The 12,455-nt window shown below is 39.7% G+C and overlaps 1 protein-coding gene across 8 annotated transcripts in view; it reads left to right on the forward strand.

The window, feature by feature from the left end:
* PTPN13 (protein tyrosine phosphatase non-receptor type 13) overlaps window positions 1–12,455 on the forward strand; it is a 124,428-nt gene that overhangs the window by 65,925 nt on the left and 46,048 nt on the right. For all 8 annotated transcript variants that reach the window (XM_054823794.1, XM_054823793.1, XM_054823796.1 and 5 more), the window contains 2 exons: window positions 6,493–6,588; window positions 8,435–8,534. In XM_054823794.1, coding sequence (XP_054679769.1) covers window positions 6,493–6,588; window positions 8,435–8,534 — 196 coding nt within the window. The remainder of the gene's footprint in view (window positions 1–6,492; window positions 6,589–8,434; window positions 8,535–12,455) is intronic.

Genomic DNA, 12,455 nt, shown 5'->3' on the forward strand with positions numbered 1-12,455 from the left:
TTTTTTTTTCTTTTTTTTTTTGTCCATTTATTGCTCTCTGCTTCATACAGTCAGCAAGAAGAGGCATTAATATGCTGTGTTTCTAGAGATGGGTCTCTGCCTCCTAAGTCTTTGTGTCTATCTCACAAAACAATGTTTTCATTAGCTACCCTGAAGACTCATCTGGACCCCATTTATAAAAACTTCCATATTATGACTGCATGTGTTTAGGTGGAGAGTTACGGTTAGGGATGCTCTAAATGTCTGGATTTTAAAACCTCTTAGTTTGAAACTGCATTTTTTAATAAGGGAAAATTTCTGCAGGTAATCAGGCAGCTGTTGGTGGTAAATTTATCCCAACAAACAAAGCCACAGAGGTTTGAATTTGGGAGCTTCTGTAGAAATGGGTTAAATGAGAGATTGGATTTAGGGCAAAAGAGGAATAGCTGCTTTTACAAATTTACCTCTGTAAATTTAGTGAGGTGCATACTTTCTTTTTCTCTTGAATCGTAGGTACTCAGTTCATGAGTAGGCTAAGCAGAGGAAATGCAAGTCATCCACAATGGTATACTATTTGCATGTGAAAGCAAATTAAGGCTCAGTTTACACATGCCTTACAATCATTGTGCTGCAGTATGATTTAAATTCAGTGGTGGTGAAATGGATTCTCATGTGGTTGGTATGTCCGGTAAGGATAAAGTTTAGTTAGAATAATATTCAGAAATCGTATTAATGAAGCTGAAGGGTAGGATAAAGAACTGATACTAGATAGAAGACTTTCAGTTGTTAATTTTACCGAGACTACAGAAGCTGGCTTTTCAAGGAAAAAGAAAGAAATGTTTGTGGCATTTCTGTGAAGTACAAGTACTCTGGCATCAGCCACTATTATTTTGTTCCGAATTACGTAGTTTAGCATAAGGTAGTAAAACAGCTCTTACAATTCCATAATTGCACAGCAAAGCGGCATCTGCTATATCGATCTTTCAGCAGTTCACACAGTCTGGGATTATCAATTTTTAGTCAACACATCACATTCTCAGTGGATAAAACATTTAAATTAAAACAAACACCTTTATTGGTCACGCTTTCTGTCTGTGTCCATTTACGTACCTTATCCTGGATGGCATGATACAGATCCAGAAAAGAAGGCTGTCTTTCTAAGTACAAGACACTGAGTTCTTACCAGACCCTGGAGTTGTTATTTTTAATCTTGCTGTTTTCTTTTCCAGCCTAGCCCTAGAGATGTGGGTTTTTTCTGTAATTTTACAAGGCTCTTTTTCTTCCTGTCACTCAGATCCTGCTAGACCCTATGCATCATATGTGCCTTAGGCTCTCTAGGGAGTCGCCTGTATGGCTGGTGACTTGGGCTGTGTGTACAATACAGCTTTTTCATTTAGAATATGGGTGGTGGAAATCTTGCAAGCTAAAATGAGCTGCTCCTCTGGAAGGCTGAATGGATTTGTTTCCCTTGACCACTTGTTAGATATGAATCCTTATCAGGGATTTATTCTGGATCTCTACGTTCTTCCTGTTAAACCTGTGCTGCCTTGCATAAGATAATTCAAGTTTTCTTAGATGAAAAGAGGAAGACTCTAACCTATTGGTTGAACTCTTGTGAAAGAAGCAAGTCCCAGCATCTCCTAAAGGACTGTTAATGTGTTTTACATGGTATTATAGTAACACTCTTGTGAAAGAGACACCCACCAATAAACCTCAAAGAGCAAACAAGGCCTCCCTCTCTGTCATAAGACTGCCTGTTTAACTCTGCCATCTTCTCTGTCCTTTTCATTCTCTGTACAGCCAGTAATGATTCTGTAATCATGTATTTGAAAACCTGTGTATCTAATGTGAGTCATGTGTTCAGGATAATGAAATTCCAAGCTAAATGTGGTTCTCCGATTTCTGTTGAAGTCGGCTGAGATGAGGCTTTCTGTAAATTACTTGTCTAGGCTTGCATGTCTTGCCTTGCATAGATAGTGTGTTTTGTTATTTTATGCTGCGTTAGGTGCCTGTAAGGTTGTGCTCTGCTGGCGTTGATAGGGAGTTTGAAAAGCACCACTGCAGCACTAAGCAGCACAAATATAGATTCTTCAAGTTGTAATGCTTCATTCATCTCTGCATTGTGGTGCTACTGCGTGTTAGCTTATATTATTAGTACAAGTTTTATGTCTTCATTTTAGTTGTGGATTCTTAAACCATGCTTAAACTCAGGTTTGTTTTCCCCCTAAGTTATGAAATGACTTGAAGTGTTCTGGTAAGAGACTAATCTAAACACTGAAATGTTAAGAAGAGTAACTGATACAGTAATTTTTGCTACAATGTATTTGATGCTTCTAGAATTTAATTCTGAAGTCTCTCTTTAGTCACTGAAAACTACTTAAAAAAACAACAAAAAACAAACCAACAAAAAAACCCCAAGTAAACAAAAAAACCCCAAACAAAACAACAAACCAAGGCCATTCAAAAATCCCAGAGAAAATTGTAAATATGGGAGATAAGTTGTTTTATTGTTGTCTTTAGCTTTTATTGTTGTCATCTTTCAGTTGCTTCCCAGCCAGACAGGCTAGAAGTTTGTCCTCATTTTTGAAACTATTGTATGAAAAACTTAACTTTAAGTTGATCCCAGAATTGGGACTTTGTGACCTTTGGAAGCCAGTTCTTAATTAGAAGTTTGGCTTGGACATGATCCAAGTGCCTTCTCTGAAGTTAAGTCCTAATGCAATATGTTCAAATTGAGGAGAATTTGCTGGAGGAGAGGAGACAGCATAAATTATTTGTGTAATTTTGCAAGCATTATAGATACAGTAGTCTCAATAATTACAATTGAATTGAATGTTTGCCCCAGGAAAGATTAAGTTTGGTTAAGAGTAGGTGTGGTGTTGGGGGGATGTGTAGGGGGGTGTACATAGACATGTATAAACCAGCAGAGAACTGGAAGGTGGTTGCCAAAGAGAAGATGCCCCAGCAGCACACAGTTCCACATCTGTATGTGTTTTCCTTAAACTGAGCAAAGTGAAGAAAAATCTAGAGTATTTACCCCAAATTTCAGGCTGTAGCTTCTTAATTGCCTTTGAACTTTTGTCCCTAGGCTGATAGTCATTGATGCAGCCTGTGTTGGGTTTGCGTGGCAAGGTTTTGGTAGCGGGGGGGCTACAGGGGTGGCTTCTGCGAGAAGCTGCTAGAAGCTCCCCCTGTGTCTGATAGAGCCAATGCCAGCCGGCTCCAAGACGGGCCCGCTGCTGGCCAAGGCCAAGCCAATCAGCACCTCTGTGATAACATATTTAAGAAGTAGAAAAACACTTGGAGAGAGAGCTTCTGCAGCCGGAGAGAGGAGTGAGAAGATGTAAGAAACTCTGCAGACAGCAAGGTCAGTGCAGATGGAGGGGGAGGAGGTGCTCCAGGCGCCAGAGCAGAGATCCCCCTGCAGCCCATGGTGAAGCAGGCTGTCCCCCTGCAGCCCATGGAGGAAGGATGAGGGGGTGTAGAGATTCCACCTGCAGCCCGTGGAGGACCCCACGCCGGAGCAGGTGGAGGCACCTGAAGGAGGCTGTGGCCCGTGGGAAGCCCACGCTGGAGCAAGTTCCAGGCCGGACCTGTGGACCCGTGAAGAGGGGAGCCCACGCCAGGGCAGGTTTGCTGGCAGGACTTGTGACCCCGTGGGGGACCCCACGCTGGAGCAGTCTGCTCCTGAAGGCCCGCACCCCGTGAGAGGGACTCCATGCTGGAGCAGGGGAATGATGAGAGGAGTCCTCCCCCTGAGGAGGAAGAAGCGGCAGAAACAACGTGTGATGAACTGACCGTAACCCCCATTCCCCGTCCCCCTGTGCCTCTGAGGGGGGGAAGGTTGAAGCCGGGAGTGAAGTCGAGCCCGGGAGATGGGAGGGGTGGGGGGAAGTGTTTTAAGAGTTGATTTTATTTTCTCATTCCTCTACTCTGTTTTGCCTAGTAATAAATTAGATGAATTCCCTCTCTAAGTTCGGTCTGTTTTGCTCGTGACGATAATTAGTGAGTGATCTCTCCCTGTCCTTATCTCGACCTATAAGCATTTCGTTATGCCTTTTCTCCCCTGTTTAGTGAATGAGGGGAGTGAGAGAGCGGCTCTGGTGGGCACCTGGCCCCCAGCCAGGCTCAACCCACCACAAGCCCCATGTGGAAAGGCTGTAAAATGCCTCCAGAAGATGAGAATACCTTTGCTTGTGTTACTGGGATAAGTTGTTTGGTCTTGCTTAGGGAGAAAGGTGTGACAAAAAAGGAGGGTGGTCCCATCTCTGTCTCTACTTGTGAATGCTGGGAGAATAGGTTTAAACCTAGCTGGGCCTCGTGGAGGTCTATGAAAACATTGAGATAAGCAGTGAGTGGGAATCTTGCTTTCTGTTTCTTGGCTCATGAACTTACCCCTTGGCCTGCAGCAGGATGCCAACTCCTGCTAACAGAATGAGTCAAGAGAAGTCAGGTATCATGCCACCACATATAAACACTTGTTTCCTGTTTTAACTGCATAATTCTGGTTTACCACTTTACATTTACTTTTGCAAAATTTCACGTCTCGAAGAACCAGGATGGAGCCACAATTTGTGTGCAATTCAGGAAGCCCAGGCTGCTGACTAGGTGGAAAAAAATAAAATCTCATGTTATATTTTATTGTTCCCTTTCCATCCTCTTGCTTCAAAGTCAGTTTAGCAGACTTGAAAAACCTACAGGTAATAAAACTACTGGGAAAGAAGAGATCTGCTTTCAGTTAAACATTTCGGTACTGTAGCTCCAGTATCATGTTTGGATTGATGCCTTAAAGGGCTGGGAGTGTTTTAAAAATACATCTCCAAAAGCTACCCACTGAATTTGGTTTTGGTTTTTTCCCTTGTTAGGCAAGTAATTGCTAGATTGGCAGTAGATTTCTTTGTTGTAAAATCCAGAACGCTGAAAGTAGCCATTGTGAAAAACTGAAGCAACCCCACCCCCTGACACCCCTCCCAGTGAATTCTCTTCATCTTGCTGTAGGTCGGTTTGCAGATGTGCAAGCAGTATTGCTTGTTTCTGAGAGTAATGTGAAACGTCCATAGGATTAGTTGGGTTTTATGCTGCTAAACCATGCAACTGGGATGGGCTGGCAGGAGCAGTTGGTTTCATGGGTTGATGGGTGACTTTGCTTCCTTATCCCAGTTTTCTCAGAGTCTTGTATTTGGTGGGACAGTAGGGAACTGCACAACCCAAGTGAGCTGGTAGAAATGGGGCAAATGCTGGCTTTTAAGGAGAAAGGTTTTGGAAACAGGTGTTCTGAAATTAACGTGAACTAGTCTTTGATCTTGGTCTACTGCATTATCTTATATCTTTTCATGCCTTTTTCCTGTTTGGAATTTTCCCTGCTTCTGTAGGAAGTCTGAATGAATAGTGCTGTTGACTGAATGTCTAATTTGTCCTCTGATCTAATACAGGTTATGCTGCAGGTTTATTGTTCTTGCAGGATTTTTCACCAGGTATTTTGTTTTCTGGATGTGGGAATTTGGAACCTCCGACTTCCTTTTTACAGCATCCAGGCTCAGCTGCTCATGTATTCCCCGTTTTGTATTCTCACATTTTATATTCCTTGCTGTAGTGACTTGCACTTGTCTTCACAGCAGTTTTACATGTGTTTTCTCTATTTCATCACTTTTGTTTTCAAAAACATTAACTGTAGTTGGACCAGAGACAGCCTTCTGCAAATAAAGACACCTGAAGTTTTCTCTCACGTAGACAGTGAAGCATTGGTAATCCTAAAATGTGGGGACTGTTTTGTTTTGTTTTCTGCTTTTACATGCACCATGTGGTTGGTTGTTGGCTTGTGCATAGGAAAGTTTTGGGAGATTGTTGCAAATGTCAAGTACATACCCCTTCTGTGGAGTCTTGTTCTCCACTATGTTATTTAAAGAATACACTGAGACTAGGAACTGAGACTGCTGTTTTGATTTTTCATCACATGCGTTTAGCTGTTCTGGTTAATTAAATATCCTATAGGGGCCTATTAATTGATGGTTAATTGTATTTTCTGGATGTGAAAGACAAGCTGAATGAATTATAATTTTCCAGTTCCTGCTTTGTGTCTGTGGATATTTCTCCTTTTTCATCGTGAAAGAACCAGGGACTGAGTCCTGGTGGTTGCTCTCTACATGCAAGAGGTGCGCACCAAATGTTTTTATCAGTGTTGTTTGCAGGAGGGATTGGATTTTATCCTGGGTTTTGTTGTTCTTTTAAATACTAGTTTTAACTTGGAAGTGATGATGAGAGAGAAGTTCAGAGGAGGTGGCTGTTAGGATAGCCAAGAGAGGCTAGGCAGACCGCAGAACCCTCATGCTGCGGGGACAGAATGGAACTGCACAGCATCCACTGAGTGTTTGCTTTCAGTCTCCATAGCCACCCACAGACATTTAAAAACATTTTGAAAAGATTTCACAAAAATTCAAATGTTAATTTGCGTTTGATTTTTGCATTAGAACTGTTGCTCTCTTACTCTTCTGATACCTTGATTTAAACTTTCAGAGCCTTTGAGAAGGTACAAATCTTACCACAGCGATGTTTATAGTACTTCAAGTGAAAGTCCATCTGTTATTTCTTCAGAACAAGATTTCAGGCAAGGTAAGACCTGTGCTTTAAAAAACAAAATGAAACAAACCCCAAACCTACAAACAAAAAACCCCCAAACCAACTAAACGAAAAAACCCCAAATAAACCAAAAAGCTAAAGAAAAAGGTTCAAGATGAAAAATAGATCCCAAAAGTATGAAGTTAAAGCCTTAGTAGGAGGCTTGATAATTACCACTAATATAAAGTTGTAAGATGATCTCATGTAGTTACAACATTGTATATAGTTCAGCATAACTGGCACTCTGTTCAGAAATGACTTTGACATTTAGCACTCTAGAAGGGATGTTGGTAGGAAAAGCTAGAAATGGTTAACTTTTTACTGGATTGCATTTTTAAATAGCATGCTATCTTCAGAGGCACAAAAATGATCAAGTCGTCATTAGTGTACAATAACAGTAAAGCTTTTGTAATTTAAGTGGGACATACATGGTTTAATTATTTTTATATCAGTGGGGTTTACTGTGAAGGTTAAATGGTTGATAATTTATAGGCCAAGGATTTCAGTGTAATACAAACAGCCTGTACTATGTACTACTTTTGCATGATAAATTCAAGTAAGTTCTATGAAATCAATGGCTTGGAAAAGCAGGAGATGGTATGAAGGGTTGTTCACTGATATATGGCAAGAAGGGTTTTCTTTACACAGTGGAAGCACAGCATGGAAGGAAACACTTGGAGTATTTTTTGAAAGAAGCGCTGGAATGATGAAAAGAAGTCAGGAGGGGAGCACAGTTGAAACAATTAGCTTCGCAAAATCATAAGTGATGGAAACAAACCATTTGATGAAAATAAGGAAAGAAAGCAATAGTTAGGAAGCTAGAGTGTAGCTGCACTGTATGTATTCTGTACACACAGAATTCCAACCCAGCCTCCCTGTACTCACTGCTCTCTCAACCTTACTTAACTGTTCTCCTGCTTACTGAGCCAGAAGCCTAAGGAGCAGTAACAACGCATTTCCCTTCATTTTCTTGCCCTTTAGAACAGGCTGTTTATGTTTTCCAGTCCAAAGTCAACAGCTCCTAAGTTTGTACAGGCAAGAGAGAGATGCTTTCTGGCTACTAATAGTAGTATTGCTGGAGTCAGTGCAATGACTGTCAAAAAGAACTATTTCTAAATCAACGTGGCTCTAATGTGTTCTGCAAGAGCTCTCCTGCTAGCTCTGTTTATTGAGGGTATAGCAAGAGATGAAAGTGTAGTAGTTGGCAAAATCAAGCTCTTAAGTGTAGAATCTCAGGTGCTGCTACAGGAAGAAGTACCAGGAAAGGAGATAACTATTACATAGTTACATGGAATAGCAGGTTAGTATATTGCCAAAAGAAAACAAAAATTGATAAATTATGAGGAGGAGTCAGATTCCAGGGACAAATATTAAACACAGGAGCTCAGCAATATACTGGTTTCTTAGCTCCCTTCTTGTGAACTGGATGCATAATTACCTAGCTGCTCTATTTCTGTTCTGGAGTGGTTTTGTATGATGTCTCTGCCATATATGTGTCCCAACTCATGGCTGACAAAGAAATGTTTTACCTTGGAAATGTGTCTACACAATTGTGTGTGGGGTTTTCTATTGTGGTTTCTTTTAGGCCTTTCTTAGTATTCTTCTTCAAAGGGCTTGAGTAGTGCAGCTATCTTTGGGGGAAACTATAAGATCACTTTAAAAACTGAAATCAACTTTATGACGGTAGTTTGTCTAATACTGTAATGCCATTGTGCAGAACACATGAATCTGATTCCTTCTAAGTAATCGCATATGACTGATAAGTCCTTGATTTTCAGACGGGGTTACTCTGTGTGCTTTGGTGCTCAGTCAAGTATTAATTTGTCTTTTGGTTTGCTAGTGAGAAGAAATGAAGGTTTCAAGAGAGATGATGCCAGTGGTGCTTTGCCAGGTGCTGATGATATCTCCCCATCAAGTCAAGCTAATTCTCAGAGGGCAAGGTAAACCCTGTGGAAACAATATGTCTTGGAGTGCTTTGTCTTTATCAAAGAAAGTATTCTAAATTTGCAAGCAAATTTTTCACTCCCATCCCAGTTTCTGTTTACAGTTTAAAAATGGCATGTTGTACTTGAAAGAAAAGAGCATTTCAGAATTACATGTTGTAGTCTGAAGTTAAAAATTTTGTGATGCACTGTGGTGTAGAGGTAAGTATACCAGTTAGGAGGCCAAATTCAGTTCATTCATATTTAATGGAGACTGGGTTGTACTCTATTGAGTTGCTATATCTGTCAGAAGGTCGTGGGCTATATTCTGCTTGGACATATTTAATAGTTTTGATTATACTTTTCCAAAATAAAGTTTGGAAAGTACTGATATTAATACAGATTCATTTGCATTTTTTTCATTTAATAAGGCAATGATAGCATGCTTATTTCTCTGAAATTTGGTTGGTTATTCTGGCAAACTCTTAGTTTATGTCATTGTGTTTGAATAATTTTTTTAATACCTCAGCACTGATTAGGCAGGCCAATTCAGTAACAATTTATGGGTTTTTTTAAATTTATTTTGCTGTGCTGTGTCTTTGAATATTACATCTGTTTGGGTTTTATTTTTACAAGTGCTGTTCATCAATATTGCTTTAAAAAGTAGTTTCTGCTTTGTACATCACCTTAATACAGCATCTTTATATGACAGACACATATCTTGCCATACTTGTTAGGTTTTGAGGGTGGTTCCATTCTAAATGTTTGAGAATTTTTATTGACATTTTGGATGGAAAATTTTCTTCTTCTAGTCTGCCAGATGCTGAATCACTTTGGAATATTTTATAAAAATTATTCTAATATTTTTTGTAGTAAGGAAAAAAATTTAAAAAAAACCCATATGTGTTTTCTCCCTCTTCCCTCACCACATTACGACAATAAAGCCCTCCCTCAGCAGCTTTTTGCTTTGTTTGGGGTAGATCAGGAGAAAGATTGCTGCTGTGCTGACTGTTTTAGGGTATTTGTATGTTTTTGGCATAAGTTGGATGGGAATCCTGCTCTATCCTATTAAAGAAACTTAGAGGTGTCTGAAGGTTGGAGCTGTTTCAGGTGATGTGGCAAGGCTGTCAAATGCGTCCTCTGTGTTCATGCAACATCTAGGGTGAAGCACAGTGAGTAGGGCTTAGAGGTGTGCTTTGAACATGGAGGTGAAAATAAATGAACATCTACTTCTTGCATTGTATTGTGTGCCTTAAATGGATCTGAGTAAGGCACAGTCTCAGATGTGCTGTATCTGAGTGCACATGAACAAGACAACTGTTACTTGGAAATCTTTCAGCTGTCAGTGATCTGAGCAGCTACATTGGTTTTCTTATTACTTGCTCTTTGCCTGAAAAATGCAGAGTCATTTAGAAATGTATAAATTGGCATTTCTTGCAGGGAAGAAGTATTTAGGCATTGCTTAGCTGGGTTAACACTGCTTTGTTGGCAGGAATATAGTATCTATTCATGTAACAGCCTATGTGTTAAACTGCAGTGTCCACACAGTCCTAGAAATCAAGCCTGTCTTGACTTAAGATGATTTTGGCTGCTCCGCGAGCTTTTAGGATGAATTTTCAAGCACTCAGGTTACAGGTTTATGTTCCATGTAACCTCATTAAAAAGCTGTAAATCTCTGCTTTGCATTTTGTGTTGGTTTAGCACCACACTAAAATGGCGAAGTAAACTATTACTACTGTGTGTACAGAACGAGCGTATAGCTTGCTTAACTTACTTGCCATTGTTTTTTTTTTCTGTTGGTGAATACTGCTAAGTCAGCCTTCATTCATCTTTGACTTGAACCTGGGAAAGTTGGCAATTCAACACTGTAGCTACGTTTCAAAATAAAACAGCAGTAATTTGTGGATTCTGATAGAGAACTTTTGTTTCTATTTACAAAATATTTCAGAAATGGAAAGTAGTATGTGGTATGTAAATGAGTCACATTGTTGGAAATGCAGCAGGCCTATTATGCAAGTGAAAATGCCATGGTAAAACACTATATACTTTCTCATGGTTTGTTTTACGTTATTTTGTATTGCTTTGTTAAGACTAGTACCTTTAATGGACGTAATTTGTGTATCTGTGAAATCTAGAAGGAAAATAATTGTTTTGTAAGTGCAGCATAGACTTACCTGTTGTGCTTAGCAATGGAATGAATTTTACATGTATGTAACTATACAGTCTTATTTAAAGGCTTAGTATTTTTTGAATCTCCTGTTTCTGCTTGGCCTCTTCTCTGTGCCTTCGCTAAAAGATACCACTCTGCACTTGCACAAAAATGTCATGGTAGGGTACCACAGATGGTTGTTTACTGGCTTTCATAGTTGTTCTGCCATTTTCATAAGATGAAAAAGTTGGGGTTTTTTAATCTAAGTACCAGACTAGTAAGTATATCCAAGATGGAAAAATGAGGCTGAGGTCCTGAAAGCTAGTTTTACTAGACCTATTAAGAAACAGGAAGGCAGCCACCAGCAGAATTTGGTCCTAAAATAATACTTAGATAATATCTCTGTTAATTATGTGAGCTGAATAGAAAACAGTGTGCGCGCACTCTTTCTCCAACAGCTGTTAAAACTTTCCAGTGCTAACAAGTGTAAAAAAGAATACTGTCAAAAATGGTAGCTAGTTAAACAGATTTCGAAGAAAGTAACTTAATATTTTTATCCAGAATGTTGCACATTGCTGCTTTAAAATGTCCTGTGTTGCAGAAGACCATGGCTTTTATAACTTTAGAAATATAAGCTCTCAAAGTAAAACTCTTGATAACAAGTCGTTCCAAGGAGCAGATTCTCAGAGTTTACATTTTTTGGTTGGTCGTTTGATTTCAGGGTTTGGGGAAGTATATGCAACTGAATCCATTACTTGAATTCCATAAGCGCTTGGGTTTCAGTGTTTTTCTCTGTGTTCAGAGATACTATCTGTACTTCAATGCATATTGAATTTACTGCTCCTGTGGCATGTCCTTAGAGGCTGTCTGCTTAATTATCCATGTAAAACTGAGTTGTAAATCAAATAGGGGGATTTGGATTTGAGGGAGTCTGCTGCCAATATTAAAAAAAAAAAAACAAAACAACCAAAAACCAGTGAAGCTGTTCAGAGTTATCAGGCAGTGCGAGTTGTGCTGTTTCAGTGGCTGGCCTGCTCTTAAACTGGCAGAAGCCATAGATTTTTTTCAGTAATACATTCAGAGTACACTCAAACCCTTCTTATGGTCTGTGACTGTTGTTAACCTTTAAACTTCTTGGAATGCTTTCCTCATGGCAATGGATACTTGTGTCTGTGTTTCCTCTTTGCTTCTCGTATTCCTTATTTTTGTGTCCCCCCCCTTTTTTTCCCTTCCTTTACTATTTCTTCCTTTTTCTCTCTAGGAGCTGACATGGATCTCTTTCTTCTGTTGCCTTTGCCTTCCAGTAGATTTCATTTCCATATCCTTCCTACCTTACCAAAAGGCATCCATCTTTCTTAATCTATTCCTGACCTTTCCGCTAATCATTAGAAAATGCATACCTGCTTCCCTTCTTCCAACTTCCTTCTCTGATCCAATACCTGCTAATTTCTTGGTGAGTATACTTGGTGAGGAGTTAATTTACTTCCTTCTTTTATAGGAGTCAGCCTTCCAGGTGACTGCTAACCTACCGTCTTCAGGTTAATAAGTAACTATGAGGTTCTGGTTTGCAATCAGACATTGATGAAAATAGAGTTGCAGACAAGTACTTGTCTGATGAAGTACCATAGGAAACACGCTTTTATGGTGTTATCTGTTAGGAATGTAATTTGGAATTTTTTTTTTTTCTTGGAGTAATAATTCTTGCATATTCTGAACTTCACGGAAGAGCTCTGCCTGTATCTGTCAACAGTGTCTCCTCTTCTGTGGAAAAAGAGATGCATTCCTTGTCT

This window comes from Grus americana, chromosome 4 (genome assembly GCF_028858705.1).
Source record: "Grus americana isolate bGruAme1 chromosome 4, bGruAme1.mat, whole genome shotgun sequence".
Classification (NCBI taxonomy): Eukaryota; Metazoa; Chordata; class Aves; order Gruiformes; family Gruidae; genus Grus; species Grus americana.